The sequence below is a fragment of the Echiichthys vipera genome, assembly GCF_963691815.1.
Source record: "Echiichthys vipera genome assembly, chromosome: 19".
Classification (NCBI taxonomy): Eukaryota; Metazoa; Chordata; class Actinopteri; order Perciformes; family Trachinidae; genus Echiichthys; species Echiichthys vipera.
Genome location: NC_139844.1, coordinates 6064293 through 6086008, shown reverse-complemented (window position 1 = coordinate 6086008; position 21716 = coordinate 6064293). Strand labels below are relative to the sequence as shown.

The 21716-nt window shown below is 40.3% G+C and overlaps 2 protein-coding genes across 3 annotated transcripts in view; both read left to right on the top strand.

The window, feature by feature from the left end:
• The window catches only part of bub1 (BUB1 mitotic checkpoint serine/threonine kinase), a gene marked incomplete at both ends in the record, with an annotated part of 15408 nt that extends 3853 nt beyond the window's left edge, over positions 1-11555 (top strand). Inside the window, 17 exons of the mRNA XM_083934533.1 lie at positions 475-656; positions 762-880; positions 1896-2317; positions 3754-3794; positions 3877-3996; positions 4088-4198; positions 4897-4978; positions 5354-5432; positions 5820-5997; positions 6089-6155; positions 6777-7582; positions 7995-8095; positions 8291-8452; positions 8581-8738; positions 8834-9011; positions 10545-10651; positions 11357-11555. Of these exons, the coding sequence (XP_083790659.1) occupies positions 475-656; positions 762-880; positions 1896-2317; positions 3754-3794; positions 3877-3996; positions 4088-4198; positions 4897-4978; positions 5354-5432; positions 5820-5997; positions 6089-6155; positions 6777-7582; positions 7995-8095; positions 8291-8452; positions 8581-8738; positions 8834-9011; positions 10545-10651; positions 11357-11555 (3112 nt within the window). The remainder of the gene's footprint in view (positions 1-474; positions 657-761; positions 881-1895; positions 2318-3753; positions 3795-3876; positions 3997-4087; positions 4199-4896; positions 4979-5353; positions 5433-5819; positions 5998-6088; positions 6156-6776; positions 7583-7994; positions 8096-8290; positions 8453-8580; positions 8739-8833; positions 9012-10544; positions 10652-11356) is intronic.
• A 4679-nt stretch (positions 11556-16234) lies between these two features.
• Positions 16235-21092, top strand: LOC310961571 (lactoylglutathione lyase-like). Of its 2 annotated transcripts, none has more exons than XM_083933695.1 (7): positions 16235-16326; positions 16700-16855; positions 18686-18768; positions 19539-19679; positions 19838-19905; positions 20232-20321; positions 20864-21092. In XM_083933695.1, exons 2-7 carry the CDS (start codon positions 16784-16786, stop codon positions 20956-20958), a joined length of 549 nt encoding a protein of 182 aa, XP_083789821.1. In that variant the 5' UTR covers positions 16235-16326; positions 16700-16783; the 3' UTR covers positions 20959-21092. The 2 variants fall into 2 exon arrangements, with proteins under 2 accessions (XP_083789821.1, XP_083789820.1); XM_083933694.1 differs by having other exon boundaries at positions 16236-16326; positions 16705-16855.
• The last annotated feature ends 624 nt before the right edge of the window (positions 21093-21716 follow it).

Sequence of the window (21716 nt, the reverse complement as noted above, 5' to 3'; positions counted from 1 at the left end):
AGAGAAGAGCAGATCTGCATACTTGAGACTGGAACAACATTTAGTGACATTTTTTCATGAAAAATCCCTTTTGCTGATGAACAGATGATCAGAATGTTAGTTAGTTAGTTAGTAGTCTCCAAACATCATGTTGGTTGTTTATAGGACAATAACATCTAATTTAATGTGATGAACAAGTGACATAATAAGTTTACTAAATACTGAAGATTGTTCTGGATAAAAATATGGAGTTTACCACAGCTGGGAGGTGCTGGAAAAGACTGAACATGCACCTGCAAATGCTAGAAAAGTGCTTGAGTTTGACTTTGGAAATGGCGCATGACCCCTGTTTAAAACGCTGAAGTCACACAATAACAGCAACAAACTTACTATAACTATTCTATATACATACTTGTATAGTTTTATGACTCCTGATTGGTCACCAGCATGGGAACTCTACTATATATGCTTTAAATTATCTGTTCTCCTCCACAGAGTGTCTCGCTCAGAGACTTCAGGGGCGATCCCCTCGAAAGCCTCTGGCGTACAGAGCGCGTCAGCATACTTAAAGGACATGCTCGTTTGCGAAGGATCCGAGTACTGCTTCGAGGAGGTGCGAGCGCAAAGATACCTGTGTAAGATCCGGGAGAAGCAGGAGGACGAGCGCAGGGAGATGAGTAAGCGGCCGGTTTATAAATCCAACACCTGACCTGCTTTAATATCATAAAGGGTTAGAAACAAATCATATTGTGTTATAACATCTGTGTGTGTTTGGTTTCAAGTGGAGAAAATGCTGAGGGAGCAGGAGGAGGACATCCTGAACATGGTGTCTACGTTAGAGAGCGTGGAGCAGGACCTGGAGGCCCGTGGTGGTTTAAGCAGCCTGCCTTCAGCACACAGGGTGAGACCGTTGTTGTTGTTGTTGAGTTGCGTGTGGTGTTTGTAGTTATTCCGGTTCCACTTGCATCATGCACTTATGCTGCGTTCATGTCCTGTCAGAGGTATTGTTATTATGAGTTTTGTGACTTGTTAGCATCATATCCACTCATCAATCAGACTATAATTACGACTGGAAAACTGATAAATCAGTGTAAATCATTTGTTTTATTATGTCCTGATATTCTATTGATTCCTTTGACAATGATACGATCATCGCTGATATCATAAAGTCTGCCCTGGTGTGGATTCGATGTGATTCAGCTCGGGGGTCTACGGTCGTTTTGAGACCATATCATCTGCACATCTAACAGTTATTTACATTTTTATCAATGTCATCTAAGGAAACTTAAAATATGATTCGAAATTTTAATTACTGAACTCTTCCTGACATTTAAATGAGAAAAAAAACTATTCTGGCATGCATTTCTAACTAAAGGCGCATCTTAAAGATGACAATATGCATCGATATTTTCAGTTTTGATGATATTTAGATTTTTTCTGTCATTATTTTTTTAATGACTGAAAAATAAAAACAATTTGTAAATAATGACAGCAAATTTTTCATGTTTTCAGCCTCAGATCTGGAGAACTTCTGCTTTACTCTGTTTAATTTCGTATTAAACTGAATATCTTTTACATTTTTCACTATTTTCTGACATTTTATAGACCAGGTGATTATTAATGAAGAAAATGATCAGCAGTTCAATGATTAGTTACAGCCCTAATCCTATTAGATCGTTGATCATTAAATCAAAATATCGATCTAGCTCGAAGCACTGTTGCACTCAATAACACCGAAGCACCTGAAAACCAAACGAACGCCAACACCTCATGTGATGGAACGTGATTTTGTCAAAGCACATTATTTCTTCACCCTCACACCAACCTGTCTGGAGGGTTTCAAATATAAAGTTTCTTATATTTGAAAACAGGGTCGCTAACGTACTAAGCTCCGCCCTTTGTTTTCTCTGCTACAGCTGCCTGTCACCAGTCTAAACCCTCATCCTACCCAGCAGCACTTTGAGCGTCCTCGGCCCTCAAACCGCCCGAGCAACAGACGCTCTCTCGGCTTGAGATTACACACAGAGCCGACCTTCATCCAAGAAGCCGCCATCGTGCCTGAACCTCCTCGACAGCCGCACGACAGGAGGACCTCAGAGAGCTCAGAGGTATCTCGTCATCCCTCTGTCCTCCTGGCTGACAGGAGTGTTCATTTGCCAAAACCTGCACCGACGTCCGCGCCCGTCGTCCAGACCTCCATGGTTCAGCAGATGAACCTGTCGCTCCACAGAGCCGCCCTCACCGCTGCTGTGAACGCCGACGTTCCCCACCAGGACGATGGAGTTCAGCCCAGTAACTCTGAGAACTGTCGCCCCGAGGAGCACAACGCTACGCACCGGTGAGGAGCTGCTTCTTCCTCTGCTCCGATTTCTTCTTTGAGTGAATCGTGTTGTTTTTTATACTGTTCTCCGGCAGGTTTTTAAATTGTGAGTTGATGTGCGTCCCTAAGATAAAGATTCTCTGTAAGGTGAAAGGGACAGGTGCATGCTGATGGGTTTAAAACACCAGGAAGTTAGCTCAGGGTTCCTCCGGATCCTTAAAAGTAAAGTAAAAAGGCATTGATTGAAAAAAACATTGAATCCATTCATCTCAAACTAAGGCCTTCATTTAAAAAAAAAATATGAAATCAAACTGTCAAAGGTCTTAAATATGTTAAAACGTGGGAAGTGGGATTCAACGTAATTAGTCTTAAATATCAAAATAATTAAAAACATTACGTTTTTTAGATATATTTTACTGAATGCCCCTGGCAGTACAATAGCAGAACTGGCAAAACAGTCATATGGTTTCAGAGCAGAGGAACGCTGCTGTTTGTGAAATTGGTCTTAAATTTCCTTCCAGGTGGCATTAAAAAAGTCTTTAACTTAGCTTGCCTTAAAGTGAAATTGCGGCGGAAAATCTTCCCAGGGTCTTTTTTGGTTAATACCCTCATCAAATAAGCCATCGAGACAATTTTTTCATCTAACAACTATTAACGCAGCTATCCGGTAGAAACGCTAACAGCCAAATGCTCTGACAATAGCCAACTAACAGTATTTAGCTCGGGGCAGTATGGTGAAGGCATTCAAACGTCTTTTTTAACCACTAATACTGCTCAAAATAACAGCAAAACCTCTGCAGCAGCATGAGAAGAGTCCCTACACAGAAAACAAAGCACCAACAACGTAGTTAGTGAACCCAGAGTTTATTAAAAGAGTGTTTTAAAGACTTACCTACTGGCCCCTGTACCAGCTCCTCTCATAGTAAAGTCCATTCAAGTGGATTACCAAAGTCAATCCAAAAGGAAGGAGCTCATTGGTGCTTTGTTTTCTGTGTAGGGACTCTTCTCATGCTACTGCAGAGGTTCTGTGTTATTTTGAGAAGTATTAGTGGTTAAAAAAGACGTTTTGGATGCGTTCAGCGCACCGCCCTGAGCTAATCACTGTTAGCCCTTTGGGGCTGTTAGTCTCTCCGAGCATTACCTATACATCTATTTGATAGATTTTCATGCTGAAAAATACCATGGGACCTATTTTCACAGGGCTTACCCTTTAATATGCTCAGAAATCATTGGGGGAAAATCTTGACATAAGTCTTGTATTTGCCAGAGAACCATCCGGCTTTTCAGTTTTCTTCAGGATCAAAGTAACTTGTGTACGAGGTGAATTGTAAAACTGTTAACATTGTCTTTGTGGCAGTGATACTGATATGAATGTTGTCAGAAACGACACCAGATCGGTGCTTCGCCCACAACAAACTTTCATTATTGTAAGTTTCTTTCTTTTCCCTCCTCAGTGATTTCGCTGAGCCGCCGGAGCTCGAGGACAAACTCAACAGTAAGTTCACCAGCAATAAACCATCCAGCTGTAGCCTCTTGGGAATGTTTCCAAACCTTCTGTCTCTTTCTCTCTCCGTCAGTGTCACAGGGAGGCACTGCTAACCTGTCTCACATCACACCCAACAATTCACTGGGCTTCATTCAGGCCACGCCTTCACGGGTGCTGCCGTCACCTACTGTCAACACACGAGAAGCTCTGGGTGAGCAGCTGTACCTTTGGCTCACAGGTGTTTCTGCGGGTTCATTAAAGTGTGCAGAGAGTAACCTTTCATCTGGTTTTGTATCTTCCAGACGTGATCATGGACATGTTCCAGGCCCCGACTCTCCGGGAGGACACGTTCAGCAGCGCATCAGTGCTCCACGCTCCCGAGAAGGACTTTGACCCCGGATACTCCAGAAATGGTAAAATGTGCCGGAAACCGCCGTGTCCATTTATACAGGTTTTATTCCCTCCAATCAGAAAGTGTGACCAGAGGGTTTGTAAAGAATGTTTCCTTGTCAGAAGCATTCATTTTTCACAATAAAGGCCTGTTTTCAGCAGGTATGGGAATCAAGAACCAGGGTCAGTTGAGAGCCGATAACAAATTGGAATTCGGATTTAGCTGCTCAGTTTATAATTTTTAACTTTTATAGATGCCGACATGTTTTTTCTGTCAGTTGACTGGAAATCAATGACGTCAAACTCACTGCTGGAAACCAAAGACTGTGTAAAAAATGGACGTAGCCTCTCCATCGAGGTCCGTTCTCTCAACTTGATCCAGTCGTCCTCACCTCTGGGAGTCATAGTAAAGTCCATTCAAGCGGATTACCAAAGTCAATCTAAAAGGAAGGAGCCCATTGGTGCTTTGTTTTCTGTGTAGGGACGTTTTAATGCCTTCACCGTACTGCCTCAAGTTAATCAGTGTTAGCCACGACAGGCGGTTAGCGACTCTCCTGGATTTCTCATCTAATTGCTCATACACTAAAAAGACCATGGGATGATTTTGCGCCGGAACTGCACTTTAATCTTTATTGTATTTTTTCTTGGATGATAGATTCTGTAATCATCACTCTTTCTGCCAGTGAGCTAAATTATTCTTCCTTTCTTCTGATTTTCATAGGAGGCTCCTCCTCTTTCGCCAAGCCCTCAACCTCAGCCCCGTTCACCGTCTTCCAGGACGACACCGACAAAGAAAACGGCAGGTAAATATGGATTCCAGGTCACAAGGGAGCCGACTACACATAATGCAGGCTTGTTTCGGGTGAAGGGCATCCCTTTAATGTGGATATTGGTTCTGAATGAAATGTAGGTTACACAGGACCCCAAATCTGCTCAAAAACTAATTAATTATTATTATTATTAATTATTTAATTAACCACAGCTGTAAGATGCTGGAAAAGCTTGAAAATCCACCAGTGCTTGACTTTGGAAAAGGATCCTGGAGATCTGTAGCTCATTCTCTTCTGTGTTACATGTTTAATACCATGCTCTTATGTGCTTTGCTGTGATTCTATGATGAAATAAACAATTCGAATCACATTTAATATGAATAATGTTATGATTTTGTCCCTGTTCAGTGCTGCCGCTCCGTCTGCGGTTGAGAAGTCGAAACCAATCAGAGCGCTGGCAGAACTCCAAGTGTCTAACAAACCTAATGTGAGTATGACGGAAACTCCAACTTTGAGTATTAAACAAACTTAATAAAATGAACAGATGATCAGAACAGTTAGTGATTTTATTTCTGTGGAGTTAGTTTTCCTTTCATTTGTTGTCTTTCTGTAGAAAACTGTCTCCAAACATCATGTTTGGTTGTTTATAGGACAATAACATCTCATTAAATGTGATGAACAAGTGACATAATAAGTTTACTAAATACTGAGTATTGTTCTGGTTACAAATATGGAGTTTACCACAGCTGGAAGGAGCTGGAAAAGACTGAGAATGCACCTGGAAATGCTTGAATATGACTTTTGCAAAGGTGCAGGAACCCTGGATACAGAGGCAGTTGGGCTTGTGTAGTTAAAAATGTCCTCCTCTGATCAGGACACCCCTTCGGACCTGATGCCAGACGAGAGCACCATGTGGGGAGCTCGCTACAACTCCCTCAACTCTCTGGCCGCCTGTCCCAACAGCACCACGGACTTCGCCATGTTGGCTCAGTTCGTCTCCACGCCGTTCACACACAAGACGCCGTTCAGCGGAAACTTTTATGAGGACCAAGGTAATGAAACCCAGAGCTTCACGCACTCCTGAGTTTCCACCTATGTTCTCTTTTTATGTCCTTAACAATACTTTATTGTTCTGTTCTCCAGGGAACCACTGTGATGGAGAGGATGCTGACGATGAAGCTTTTATCAGGCGTCAGTCAAAAAAACTCAGGTAACCCATCAGTCGCTGCTCCAATCTGGTGCAGTTTACTTTATCGATACACAAGGGTAAACTATTTTCACAGTCGAAACATTTGAACAATCAAAACATAAAACAAGGAACAGATTAGAATCGACAATCCATGAAATAAAAACAAATAATTGAAAATGGCAAGAGCAAATCTCCTACAGACACAGGTTAAAAAATAAATAAATACATTTTATGACCCCAGAAGGATCTTGATTGTATGTACATATAAATACATTTGCCATTTAAGTTCATCATGTGTGAGAGAAGAATCTTTGTAAAAGACTCTCGGGTGTTTGGTCCAGCCAACCAATCCTCCACCACAGCGACTTCCTGGTTGATCCAATGTGGAAATGTGAATATGGATTTTTGATTTCATTAGGAAATTAAAAGCACAGCAACTCAAAGGAGCATCATGACTCAATAATAACATCATTAAAACACTTATTTCTTATGCGATCCTCGACAGAAACGACAAACGCAAGAGGTGGAAACGAATGAAAGCGTATAATTTTGAGTCACTTTTAACTCTGCGCTGGATTCTGTTTTTAATTAAATGTCTAATAATGATCAAAGTCACTGTTGCCTCTCCGTTCCCTCCCTCAGCCCCATCATAGAGCAGAGTCCGTCTGAAGAAACCGCCTTCAGTCAGCCTGTGCCGTCCTCCGTGGCTCACGGCACCATAGTCGGGGAAGGGCTCGCCGCGGCCCAGCACTGCCTCACCGCTTCCTCCTTCACCATGGTGCAGCCCCATCCTCCTGCAGTGCTCTCCTTCAGAGATCAGACCTTCTGTCCCACTGATGCCTCCCTCGCCCCCGGCAACAGGACCGCGGCGCCCGGCTGGGAAGTATACACGAGCCCCGAGCAGCCTCCCAAAGCGGTCTCTCTGCTCTCACAGCGACCCGAGGGTTCAGTCAGACCCGAGAGCCAACCCTTTACCATCATGGAAGACTTGGACACACCCGCCAGCCCACACCGAGCCAGCAAACAAGTTTACGATGTCCCCATGAGTCCAGAGTGTGCCGTCCAACCGGACTGGGTGGCCATCAGAAGCCCCGAGGTCACAGCGGAGCCGGACCTGGACGCCTTCCTGAGTCCCCGTCGGCTCAGTAAAGCGAACGTCGTCTCCGTCAGGACCCCGGACATCCCCATGAGTCCACAACAGCCGCCGCCCAAGTTCATAACCGAGGACGAACCCATGATGAGTCCGGACCGAGGGCAGAGGCCAAGCGCTGACGTGTCCATGAACACTGCTGCTGCAGCCGCGCTCCAGCTGTTGTCAGATCCCTGGGACGACGAGCTGATCTGTGAGCTGCTGTCGTCACTCAGCCCGCCTCTCACCTCTCACCCCCGCTGCATCACCTGGCAGTGCAACGTACCCAGCATCAGCCCGAAGACCACCATCAGAATGGGTGAGGAGGACAGCCGGGACTGTAACTGATTTATGGGTGTAGTAGTTTCTTAAAGGAGACCTATGATGCTCTATGTCATGTTACACTGTGGGATATTTATATTAAATGTGGTCAAAGCTTCAAAGATTGAGGTAAAAGTAAACTCAGATTTGAGAACATGCTGACTGTTTTTCGCGGTAATAAGCGTCGCTATACTCCCCTACAGACAGTCCTCAACTGAACACTGTGAAGTGAACAAAAGCTGTTCTGTGTGTGTATGTATGATATCTATATATATATATATAATATTTTTATATATATATATATATATATATATAATATTTTTATATATATATATATATATATAATATTTTTATATATATATATATATATATATATATATATAAATAAATAATATTTTTCTACCCGACAGGAAAAGCGGCATTGCGTGTCGATTGTGTCCTCGGAGAAGGTGCTTTCGCAACCGTGTACCAGGGAACTGACCCCACAACCTCAGAGAAGATGGTGTTAAAGGTAAGATGGTGGAGATTCACATCAGGGACCCGGATCTGAACACACTTGACCCTAAAGTCCAGTGCATTTGATTTTTGTGAACTGGAGTCGTATCTGTATGTCTTTATCCTCAGTAAACTTGGCTTCGATGGCATTATGACGGCTTCATGTTTACTTTCAGATCAGCTGTTGTTGTTGTTGTTGTTGTCGCTGCAGGTTCAGAAGCCGGCCAATCCCTGGGAGTTTTACATCAACACTCAGCTGGACGCTCGGCTGCGGCCCGACGTCCGTCACCTGTACAGCAGCCTCCGCTCCGCTCACCTCTTCCACAACGGAAGCGTGCTGCTTGGCGAGCTCCACAACTACGGCACGCTCCTGGTACGTCCACTTCAATGAATCATTAGTTCTATTCATTAGTTGTACTTGCATGTTTAGTTACTTTAGAACATTATTTTATGGTTTTATCTCTTACAAAACAACGCTCTCAATCATTCTCATTGCATCAGAACGCAGTGAACATCTATAAAACCCTGAGCGATAAGGTGATGCCTCAGCCGCTCGTCATGTACTTCACCATCTGCATCCTGCACATGGTGGAGACGCTGCACGCCGTCCGCATCATCCACGCCGACATCAAGCCTGACAACTTCCTGCTGGGAGAGAGGTAACCATCACTAACCACCAGTTTAGAGCCTGACAGCTCTGTAAACAGCAGGACAGCACGTTGTGATCAGCACTGTTACTGTTGTTGTCTTCCAGGTTCTTGGACAACAAGTGTTTCGAGCCGGAGAACCTGGACCACGGCCTCGTCCTCATCGACCTGGGACAGAGCATCGACATGGAGCTTTTCCCAGAAGGCACCGCTTTCACCGCCAGGTGTTTGACGTCGGGCTTCCAGTGCACAGAGATGCTTAGCGGGAAACCCTGGAACTATCAGGTGAATGTTATCATCATATCACCAGCTTCTTTTAGACCTTTTCTTAAAACTTCTCTCTTTGGGAAAGCTGTTTTATATTTATTTACTTCTGCTTTTATTTTCTTCCATTAAACACTTTCTAACAATGTTTTGACCAACTGAATGTCAAAATAACTCTTAACTCAATGTCTGCGCTCTTTGTATAGATCTATATTGCACCTTTTATTATTGCGTTTGATGCTATATCACACCATGTAACATTTCAGGTCCCAGCCCTCCATCAGACATGAAAAAAAATGGGGCGACACACCTCCTTATAAGCACCTTATCATGTGCTCACTCATCGTAAAGTGCAAATATGAAAACACACACATGTGTGTATATATATATATATGTATATATGTATATATATATATGTGTATATATATGTATATATATATGTATATGTGTATATATATATATGTATATATATATATGTGTGTATATATATATGTGTATATATATATATATACTGTATATATATATGTATATGTGTGTGTATATATATATATATATATGTATATGTGTGTATATATATATATATATATATATATACACACACACACACACACACACACACACTCTCCAAAATGTAGTAGTACAAAAATCATCCCTACCCTCCCCTGCCACTATAAAGTAGTGATAGTAAATAATAACCAGTCTAGAGTCTATATTTTTATCACTGCTTTTTATAGTGGTAGGGGCGCCTCATTATATTAAAAAGTTTCTCCTTTGTCATTATCACAGTTTCCCTGATGTTCCAGGCATGTATATTCAAGATTTTTAGGTTATGCTTTAGGCTCTGCAGGCCCTTTCTTACCTACATGATTTTTGTTCTTTGGATGTATTGGTATGATACACTTTGGTGTGTGTGCGTGTGTATTTTCATATTTGCACTTTTACGATGATTGAGCACATGACCTGTCATGGGTGCTTAAAAGGATGTGTGTTTCCCCACTTTGTTCCATGTCTGACGTTGGGCTGAAACGTTCCATGCTGTGATATAGCCTCAAACGCTATGAGGAGCAGACGTTCTGTTTATCCCTTGTATTGCTCTCTTGTCCAGCATCCAGTGCTTATCTTCTTGGATGTGCATGCTTTTTTAACTTTCTTGCACCTTTTTATTATTGCACCTCAACATTTTACTACACTCTGGCACATTGTGAATATCCTTTATAATACATGTGCCCATTGTCTGTCTGTATCTGTCGTGGCTATTGTCTTTTTACACTATTATGTTATAAGTTGTGTGTTCTAAACATTACTTTCACATTTGGAGTATGGGGAAACACAATTACAATCCTCTGTCTAACTACTTGTTGCATTTTTTGATTGACATTCAAATTCACTTTGACTTCATAAATAATGTTTATCATTATTTTATCATGTGTATTTGTTCAATTGAAAACAAGTGCTCAGTAGTACATTTACGTAAAAACAGAAATTTAAGGATATAATAAGGCACTTCTGTTCTTGTGAAGGTCTGACTGTATGTTGTGTTCCGTGTGTTTTTAGACGGATTATTTTGGAATAGCAGGCAGCGTCCACTGCATGCTGTTCGGGACGTACATGCAGGTCAGGAATGAAGGCGGCGTGTGGGTGACAAACGGCGTCTTCAGAAGGTAACTCCTCCACTCCACACCAATCCTGTCTTTGTGGCAGAGCATTTACATATTCATTAATCTAAAAATTAGAATAATTAATAACACATTCATAATGTCAACCATGAAAGTGATATAAAACACTGAATTTATTTAATGTAAATCTGCAGAATATTATAACCTTAAAGGATAAGTCCGGTGAACAAAAAATCCAAATATAGAGTAAAACCAGCCTAATTCATTTGGGTGAAATCCTGATTTTAGTATAAAATTGATTCATCGTCAGATCAAAGTGAATAAAGTGGAATAAATCATCCAAACTGCAAGAGGGAGAGGAAATGCAGCTTTAAGGTTTATCTCCAAAGGTTTGTCCCAAAGAGATAATAATAATAAACTTTATTTATTTATTTACCTTTAAGTCACAGTGATTTACTGTAAAAACAGAACAAAATGAACTAAAAGCCTAAAATACATGATGGTTAAAATCAGTATAATCACAAGAAATGATTAACCAATAAAATCAGGATATGGTTTTCTGATCTGATAATGTGTTTTTAGAAGAGACTTAAAATAAGACGCTGACTCATTTCAGCCTGGACTCTAAGGTCTAACAGGTGTCAAATATAATCTGGAGCAAGGTCATGAAGAGCCCTAACAGTAATCCCCAGGATCTTAAAGTCCTAAAAGGACGCCGTTGACGCGATGTCCTTTGTGTCCGCTCCTCAGGAACCCCCACAGCGACTTGTGGCAGGAGTTCTTCCACACTCTGCTGAACGTGCCGGACTGCGGCTCCCTGCCGAGCCTCCGTAGCCTCCGCTGCAAACTGGCATCGGCCCTGCAGCAGAACTACGGCAGCAGACTGCCCACGCTCAAGAGCCGCCTGATGGTGCTGCTGCTGGAGAGCCGCAAGGCAGCGCGCAGATGACCACGCACACTTTCCTTCTCTTTCTTTTAAGATTTTAGAGCGAAGGTTCAGTGGTGAAATGTCACCAGAGGAGAACTTTGTACAAATAAAACGTGTAAATATTAATTTGCTTTTTTTGCTCCTTTTTTTTATCTTCTTTCAAATTGTTTGCCTCCTGGGAGTGGCAACCATTTTTGTTTTGTTATAGAATAAAAATTGTGTTCTGTATGAGATTGTGATTTTATTGATTATTTTGTTGGGGTACCTTTTTTTTTTTTTCAAATGTAAACTTATTTTACAACTTTTTAATGGTAACTTATTGTAAAAAGGAACTTTTCCGTGTCTTTATCATTATAATAAAACAGTTGGAGGTGCTTTATAAATACTGTCAAAGTATCAAACTCAGTCGAAAGAGAAACACACACGGCCCGTATTCAGGAACTGTGCCTTTAAATGAGCCGTCAGAACTTCCTGTACACATGTGATGTCACAACTATACCATCATTGACTAAATGAACATCATGCTGAATTGCAGAACACTTAAACCAGAGACTGAGACATAGACTCATTAGAAAAAATGTTTACTGAGGGAATAAATCAAGTGAGAAGTTCAGGCTCATTTTCTCATTGACTTCTATACAATCACACTTCTTTATGGAGCAAGTGGAGTCTCCCCCTGCTGGACATTAGAGAGAATGCAGCTTTAAGTGGAGTCTTCACCTGCTGGACATTAGAGAGAATGCAGCTTTAAGTGGAGTCTCCCCCTGCTGGACATTAGAGAGAATGCAGCTTTAAGTGGAGTCTCCCCCTGCTGGACATTAGAGAGAACGCAGCATAGGGACGCTGAAGGCTGTGTTGTGTCGGCTGTGACAAACCGGTGATATCTGACGCCCTGAGATTGAGCAGGCAGAAATCTCACACGTTGTGGCTTTAAAGCTGTTAACTAATCAATAATTTTCGATAAATGGACCGAACCATTATGTGAAATGTGACAGGAGGATAAATACAAAGTGCTCATCATGTTGGAAACCTAAAGTTTGTAGTATTTACTGTGACCACAGTGAGGGCGATGAGCCGGTGTAAATGTGTGAGTGTTGGTGTCAGTCTGCAGCCTCGGCTCACACACTCCTCCTGTGTCTGTTACCTGTTCGGACCTGCACATCAGCTCGCTGCATTCTTCTGCCTGAATACTTTCAGATGGTCCGTCCCCCTTCAGGGTTTCCTCCTGACAACCAGCTCACCTTCAAACCAAACAACACAATGATATATTAGGCATTTCACTTCATCTTCTCAGACAATAAGAGTGTAATACTAATGTTTTTCTGTAACGCTTCCTTTACTTTTAATGCTTTCACAGCACTTTCTAACTTTGTTTGAAAGAAACGTTGACTTTGACGAAGCGATGATTTCCTCGCTCTGTGGAGCAGGACACATGCGCTGCTGAAGGTGTTCAGTGGAATTTAAGCCTGTCAAATGTGTGGGTGGTGCTTTCCCAATAGTTCAGTCAGGACCTGAAGGCAGCACCTGGCCTGTGACCGACTTCTGCTGCCTTCAGGTTCTGTCAGGAATGTGTAAACTAGGTATATCTGACTTCATGTTCAGGATCAGGGAGGAGGCGTGGAACACAGTTGAAATAAAAAATACATTGCTATAACAACAACAGTGTTTAAATGTTAATTTAACAACATTTCAAAGTTCAGATATCTTTCCTATATCAATATGATGAGTTCAGACACCAGCGAGGAGGAACTAATATGAATATATGAGAAAATGTGCCTGCTTTAATTAGCTTTTTTATGTTAAACCTATTTGTCACTATTATTATCACTACAAATTATTACAATTTTGCATCAAATCTATATAATATAATCTATATTAACACATAGTTTATCTTTACACAAATCATGTATCTCTTTTTTATCTCTAAAAAGCTGAAATTATTAAATAGGAATCATGGAATAAAAAGTCATAATTAAGAGATTTTAATAAATAATATAAAATAAACCATGAGATAAAAAGTCATTTTTATGAGATCTTGTTTTTTTTTATTAATTATGAGATAGTCATAATTTAAGATTTTAAAAAGTCGATAATTCATGAGATTTTAAAAAAATGAATTATGAGATTAAAAGTGATCATTTTAGATTTAAAAAATCGAAAAGATTTAGATTCAAATATATTCGTAGATTTAAAAGTTGTAATTATTATTTTTATGAAATTATGAGACAAAAAGTAAAAATGATGACATAAAGAGATAAAAAGTCTTTATCGTGAGGTTTTTTTTAAAGAAATTTCATCATAACAGCCTTGATTTTATTGTTGACAATTTTAACCATAAAATAAAATCAACGCTGGACTTGGTGACTCCACTCTCAATAAAAAGAAATATGACAAGACCGACACCCGTGGAGAAATGCAGGAACTAAAAAACTAAAGAGAGACTGCAGGAGTGCTGAGAGGAGATGGAGAAAAACAAAACTGACAGTTCACTATGAAATTTTACGTGAACATCTCAAAACATACAATAACGCAATCAAACAGTCAAGAATCCCCCATTTCCATAAACTAATCAACGAACATAAAAACAACCACAAATTCCTCTTCTCCACAATTGACCTTTAAACAAACAAAAACTTTAATAGATCCTCCAAAACACCAACTGACGCCCTTTGTGAGGACTTTGCAGACCACTTCAGAAATAAAATCAATGACATCAGATCGAGTCTTTTACCCCAACAGATTTCCAATGTTGACACACCTGGATCATTGATTTTACCCGAGAAAACACTGGAGAGTTTTGCCCTGGTTGATGTGGGGACACTTGGTCGAGTCCTCTCCCAAGTAAAGTCCACAACCTGCCTATTAGATCCGATTCCCACACCGTTTTTCAAAACACTTTGTGGATTCTTTGAGGATCAGCTTTTATACATGGTGAATTGCTCTCTTCAGACAGGGGTCTTCCCCGCCTCCTTTAAAACGGCGGTGATGAAGCCCCTTCTGAAGAAGAGCAATTTAGATCCCAACATCTTTAATAATTATCGGCCTGTATCCAACTTACCGTTTTTAAGTAAAATTTTGGAAAAACTTGTTTTCAATCAAGTAAATGACTTTTTGATTGCAAACAACATTTTTGAGAAGTGTCAGTCTGGTTTCAGGGCGAACAACAGTACAGAGACAGCCCTTTTAAAGATTTTAAACGACATCAGGTGCAACTTGGATAACAATGCACTCACAGTCTTGGTACTACTGGATCTAACCACCGCCTTCGATACAGTAGACCATCACATTTTATTAGATAGACTTAAGAACATGGTCGGCCTCTCTGGTACTGTTCTTAACTGGTTCATTTCTTACCTCACAGATCGACACTTCTTTGTTAGTATGGATACATGTTCCTCAGAAACCCACAAAATAAAGTGTGTTGTTCCCCAAGGGTCAATTTTAGGTCCAACTCTTCTATCTTTACATGCTTCCCCTTGGGGACGTCATCAGGAGGCACGGTATTAGCTTTCATAGTTATGCTGACGATACGCAACTGTATATCGCCGTGTCTCCTGATGACACAGGACCTATTGATGTCCTTTTTAACTGCATTTTAGATATCAAGACATGGATGGCAGGAAATTTCCTACAGCTCAACCAGGACAAAACAGAGATTTTACTGATTGGTCCTGAGGGCCAGAAAGAGAAACTTTTACCAAAGTTACAGAAATTTAAACTATCACAATCTGTAAAAAATATGGGTGTGATTTTTGACTCTGAGCTCAGTTTTATTCCACACATCAAAATTTTAACAAAAATAGGTTTTTACCATCTTAAGAACATAGCCAGAGTCTGCCCATTTCTCTCTCAGGCCAGCACGGAGGAGCTGATGCATGCTTTTATCTCGTGTCGTATAGACTACTGTAATGCCCTGCTCTCTGGCCTTCCCAAAAAGAGCATTTCGAATCTACAATTATTACAAAACTCAGCTGCACGAGTGCTGACAAGGACCAGAGGGCGGGAGCACATAACACCAGTTTTAAAGTCGCTGCATTGGCCCCAGTGCGTTTCAGGATTGATTTTAAAGTTCTTCTACTAGTTTTTAAGTGTCTTAACGGTCTTGGGCCCTCTTACCTATCTGATTTGCTTTTACCTTATCGGCCGACGCGGACCCTGAGGTCCTCCGGCACCGGCCTTTTAACCATACCACAGGTAAGTTCAAAAAAGCACGGGGAGGTGGCTTTCAGTTATTATGGGCACCGACTGTGGAACAGCCTGCCGGAGAGCCTCAGGGACCTCAGCAGGAGCCTCAGGCTTAAGACCCATCTTTTTAACCAGGCTTTTAGTTAATTGATTTCTTTTAGGCAGTGCTAATCAGAGCACTTTTTCATCCTTTTTTACTGTTTTAATCTCTGTGATTTAGCCTTCAAGCTTTTATTTATTTTTATGGCCTCATGTCTTATGCTCTTATGCTTTTATTTTCTATTTCATGTTTTAGCCTCTATGCTTTTATGTTTTATGCTTTTATGTTTTAGTCCCTCGTGTTTTTAGCCTCCATATTTTAACCCTTTACTGTTTTAGGCAACAGTTTTTAATCTCTAGTGTTTCCTCAGGGGGCCTGCCAGTTTGGGAGTTGTCTCTGGTCTGGCCGCGGGAGGTGCTGTCCCGTGGACAGTTCCGGCACGGGCAGCTAGAGGGCTCTGCACTTTGGTGCGGAGGCTCCTGTCTGCCTGGGTCGGGGTGGTCTTTGTGGCGGTGCTCCCTGCAGTCTTGGACTGGGATCTCTCCTAGTGTGGTTGGCCCCCCAAAGGTAGCTTCCTCTAGACTCCTCTGTACCTCAGGTCTCGCTGCCCGGCCATGTCTCTGTAGTGACAGCTAGTGTTTGCGTAGGTGTGAGTGTGTGTGTCTGTGTGTCTGTGAGTCAGTGTGGCTGTGTGTGTTTATGTGAATGTGTGAATGAACGTATATACATTTGTGTATGTCTCTGTGCATGACTGTGGGAGGGTTGGGTTCTTTTAACTTTCTTCTCCTGATTTTATTTGATGTTTCTATATTTCTGTACATCTCTGTGAGGCACTTTGCGATACTTTTCTGTATGAAAAGCGCCATATAAATAAAGGTTGATTTGATTTGATTTGATAACATCCAGGTCGCCCTCTGTGTTTGTCTCTCTCTCTCTGGAGCTCAGTGTTCCCAGCAGCAACTGAAGGCAGCACTGCAGAGGAGTAGAAGGAGTGTGTTCATCAGTCTGATCTGATCTGAGAGCCATGGAGAGCAAAGGAGGACTGTCTGACGACGCCGTGTCTGCTGCCTGTAAAGAGGGGGAGCCCATCACCAAGGTTAGAACATCTCTTTTACCTTTAAGCTTCATTTCTGTTTGAATTCCCTGCTCCCTGGGGCAGAGCTTAGGCTGCGTGCGGAGGCTGTAATGCAGTCCAACCTGTTGGCAGGAGTGTGTCTGAGCCTTCAGACCTGCACATACCTGTAGGCCAGACTTCATACACTTTAGCATGTACAGGAACTGAGCTGAGCTGCAGAAAACTCCACTTCAACAGTTACGGTAAACTCACAAACAGGCTGGAATCAGTGTAGAGTCACAGCTGGACACTGACTGTTTCAGGCCCACATCACCCAAACCACCTAAACCATTTAGTCACTTCAGGTGGTAGTGTTTCTGCTTCATGAGGCAACCTTTTGAAATGTCCACCTGTGAGGGTTCTGCTTCCACTTCAATTCAACGGCAGTGAAACTCAACAAGAACAAGAACAACAACAACAACAACAACAACAACAACAACAACAACAACTAGTCTTTCCAGAAACAGAGTTACCCTGGATAATCCCCGTTTATGAGAAAGAGAGTTAAAGTGTGAAGCACCACAAAGGTCTTTACCAATGATTTAAAGAGACATGGTCTTAAATGAATGTAAAACTGAGGTTTGATTAGTATATATTATTTACAGTATATATTATTATTATTATATTATTATTATTATTATTATTATTATTATTATTATTATTATTATTATTATTATTATATTATTATAGGGGTCATTTGCTGTTATGGAGAGACGTTTATTCATCAATGATTTAAAGAGACGTGGTCTTAAATTAATGTAAAACTGAGGTTTGATTAGTATATATTATTTACAGTATATATTATTATTATTATTATTATTATATTATTATTATTATTATTATTATTATTATTATTATATTATTATAGGGGTCATTTGCTGTTATGGAGAGACGTTTATTCATCAATGATTTAAAGAGACATGGTCTTAAATTAATGTGAAACTGAGGTTTGATTAGTATATATTATTTACAGTATATATTATTATTATTATATTCTTCTTCTTATTATTATTATTATTATTATTATTATTATATTATTATAGGGGTCATTTGCTGTTATGGAGAGACGTTTATTCATCAATGATTTAAAGAGACATGGTCTTAAATTAATGTAAAACTGAGATATGATTATTATATATTATTTACAGTATATTATTATTATTATATTATTATAGGGGTCATTTGCTGTTATGGAGAGACATTTCAGCCTCAAAACTTAAAAAAAGGATAGATTTTTAAAATTCTTTTTGGATTATATAAGACAAGTGAAATGTTTAATTTAACAACCCTTTTCTTGTTATCGTTTATTTATTTATGTTTTGTTAAATTAGTCCATTTTAGCATAAAATCTTTTTGTTTTTTACACAAATCCTCCAAATTAATCAAATCATAAGAAGTCAGAACTATGAGATAAACATTTGATACAATGTCAGAATAACAAGAACAAATATCTAAAAAAAAATATGAGATAAACAGTCAAAAGGAAAAAAGTGGTGAAAAAAATCTAAAACAAAAATGAAATAAAAGTAAAAATGAAACGATTGAAAAAATATATTACAAAAAGACAAAATATAACATTAAAAAAATTCTTAAAATAATTATGAGAAAATTATCAAAATTATAAGAAAAAAGAAGAGAAAATGAGTTTAAAAATCCAAATGTTAAGATTAAAAACAAATCTTAACAAAAATATGAGATACTCTTGAAGAACTCTTGGTGAGGAAGTGTGAGGTCTACATGAAAAATGCTGATGAGATAAAGATAAAGTAAAGACTTATTTGAGTTTTCCTCATGCGGTTCTGGTCTTCGCAGGACTACATGATGCAGCAGACGATGCTGAGGGTCAAAGATCCGGCCCGGTCTCTGGACTTCTACACCCGAATCCTTGGCATGACGTGAGTCCTCAGTCTGGTCCTGAACCTCAGACTCAAAGGGATACTTTACACGAGGGGAACTGAAGCTGCTCTCGTCAAAGCCACCAGACTGACAAAAACAGCCAGTTTTTGGCATTTGTTTGTTTGTTTTTGCATTGTTTTGTTTTTATTCTGGTTTTGGTTTCTTCATTTTGTTTTTTTTGTTTTTTTAATACTGATTTTTGTTTTTGTTTTGTTTTATATTGTTTGAGGGTTTGTTTTATTTAGTTTTTTGTCTGTTTTGTTTTGTTTTTATTGTGAAGGGTGTACTACGAAGCGTGCTGAACATCCCCAGGGTGTCTTTGGATAACCGGGATCGATGAAAACCAAACTCGCAATCAGAGTCAACATGTATAGTGAATATAATAATATAAAATAAATAGGAAGTAAATAAATAGGACTGTTTTTGTCGATGGAGTCTGGTGGCTTTGAAGAGAGCAGAGATAACAGCTCCGGTTCTCCATGTGTAAACTTGAACAGGACTGTCTAACAGAAAGGTAAAGCTGTGAAAATATTCTAGATATAGCGTACATGTCCTAAACGTATACAGCTTTCTTTTTAAGTGTCTGCTTGGGTCCTCTTCATCTACAGAGTTTTTATAAATATATTTTATATTTATTTTATAAGTTCCTCTTATAAACACACTTCAAAACATCAGAACTATCTCTTTCACTTCTCTGTGAGCAGTTATGACGCTCACCAGTCGGGACATTATTGCTCTGATCACCATTAACCACTGTGGGTTTTCACAGCTTGCTCCAGAAAATCGACTTCCCTTCCATGCGCTTCACGCTCTACTTCCTGGGTTACGAGGACAAGTCGGACATCCCGGCCGAAATCAGAGAGAGGACGGCGTGGACATTCTCTCGCCGGGCCACCTTAGAGCTTACACAGTCCGTATGATTAACCCAACACACTCAAAACACCACACAACTCCCACACTTTAAAGCACTATGTGTGTGGAATAACTTTGTCCTTCATTCATAAAAAACAAACAGATTTATATCTATTTATAGTGTGTTCTAATGAACATTTTGTCTCTGTGTGTCAGTAACTGGGGTTCAGAGTCAGATGAAAGTCTGTCTTACCACAACGGGAACAACGAACCGAGAGGATTTGGTGAGAGGTTTTACTGAGTTAATGTAGATTTCACAGGTTGATTCTTTCATTTGCTTATTGATTTTACTTACTTTTATGTGACTATATTGAATGTTTTTGCTTTTATGGACCCCAATAATCTGTATTATTGAAGATGAGCTGAGGTGAAAGAGATCATATTAATGATAATAATGGATTTATATAGCACACTTTAAAATACAAGGAAATGTCAAAACCACAACATACATTTGATCATATTAAAATATGAAGAATACAATTAAAGCAACATTAAATGACACTGCCACTTTGTATTCTCATTGGGTGTAACCTGCTGTCTCTCGTTTCAGGTCATATTGGCGTCGCTGTTCCTGATGTTTACGCCGCCTGCAAAGTGTTTGAAGAGCAAGGAGTGACGTTTGTCAAGAAACCCGCTTCAGGTGAGTCCGAGATTTCATTATAGTTTCATCAGTCAATTCCTAACAATTCCTACACTTTTTATCAAACAAACAGGAGGAGATAGTGACTTTCTTGGGGACTATTTTTAGAGGGCGGATTAATCCACATCTAGTGCTTTAGTGAGCAAGAGTACGGTGTGTTTGGGATTGGGTCTAAATAAACTGTCATTTTTTTTAGAAAGCAATGTTGGAGGATAGAAATAGTTTATGATCCGGAAACAGATGTGTGTACATCACCCACATGTTGTTGGTTCATATGCGTTTCCACCAGCAGGTGGAGCTCCAGGTTCAGCTGGACTATACCGTGCGTGTGTGTGTGTGTGTGTGTGTGTGTGTGTGTGTGCTCTCTTTACCTGTTTTGGTGACATTGTGGGGACTCACCTCCAAAAAAAAAAGACGCTCTTCCCAAATGAACATGACATTTTAGGTTCAGGTTTGATCAGGTTAAATCTCCAGAGAATGAATGTAAGTCAAGACACGCGTGTGTGTCATTATATTAACTACAACCATGTCCCCTCTCACAGGTAAAATGAAGGACCTGGCCTTCATTCAGGACCCTGACGGCTACTGGATTGAGATTTTAAGTCCTAACAACATGGTCTCATTAATGTCCCCTTAAAGCAGAGAAGTCTGCTGAAACATAAAGAAGATTTTTAGATTTTACACAATGAACCCTTTGGTACTCTGAAAGACATTTTATTTTCTTCACATATGTGCTTGAGTTCCTCCTTTTCAAAAAAATAAACAATAAAAAAACACAAACAGAAAGTGGTTGTTGTTTCTTTGGATCTGTTGTGGCAAAGTTGAAGAGTTGCACTCTACACCCTTTAACTGTTGTCTAAACTTAACCGTCACCTTTTGTCGTCTAAACTTAACCATCACCTTTTGTCGTCTTAACTTAACCGTCACCTTTTGTCGTCTAAACTTAACCATCACCTTTTGTTGTCTAAACACAACCGTCACTTGTATGTATGTATATTACTGTACTGATTCATTGGAGGGTGGCACGGTGGTGTGGTGGTAGCACTGTCGCCACACAGAAAGAGGGTTCCTAGCCTCCAGAGAGAGGGTTCCTATAGCCTCACAGAAAGAGGGTTCCTATAGCCTCACAGAAAGAGGGTTCCTATAGCCTCACAGAAAGAGGGTTCCTGGTTCGAATCCCGGCTGGTGCCCTTCAGTGTGGAGATTGCATGTTCTCCCCGTGTCTGCGTGGGTTCTCTCCAGGTTCTCCGGCTTCCTCCCACGGTCCAAAGACATGCATGTGTTAGGTTCATTGATGACTCTAAATTGCCCCTGAATGTGAGTGTGAATTGTTGTCTGTCTCTGTTTGTCTCTATGTGACCTGCGATAGACTGGTGTCCTGTCCAGGGATCGGCT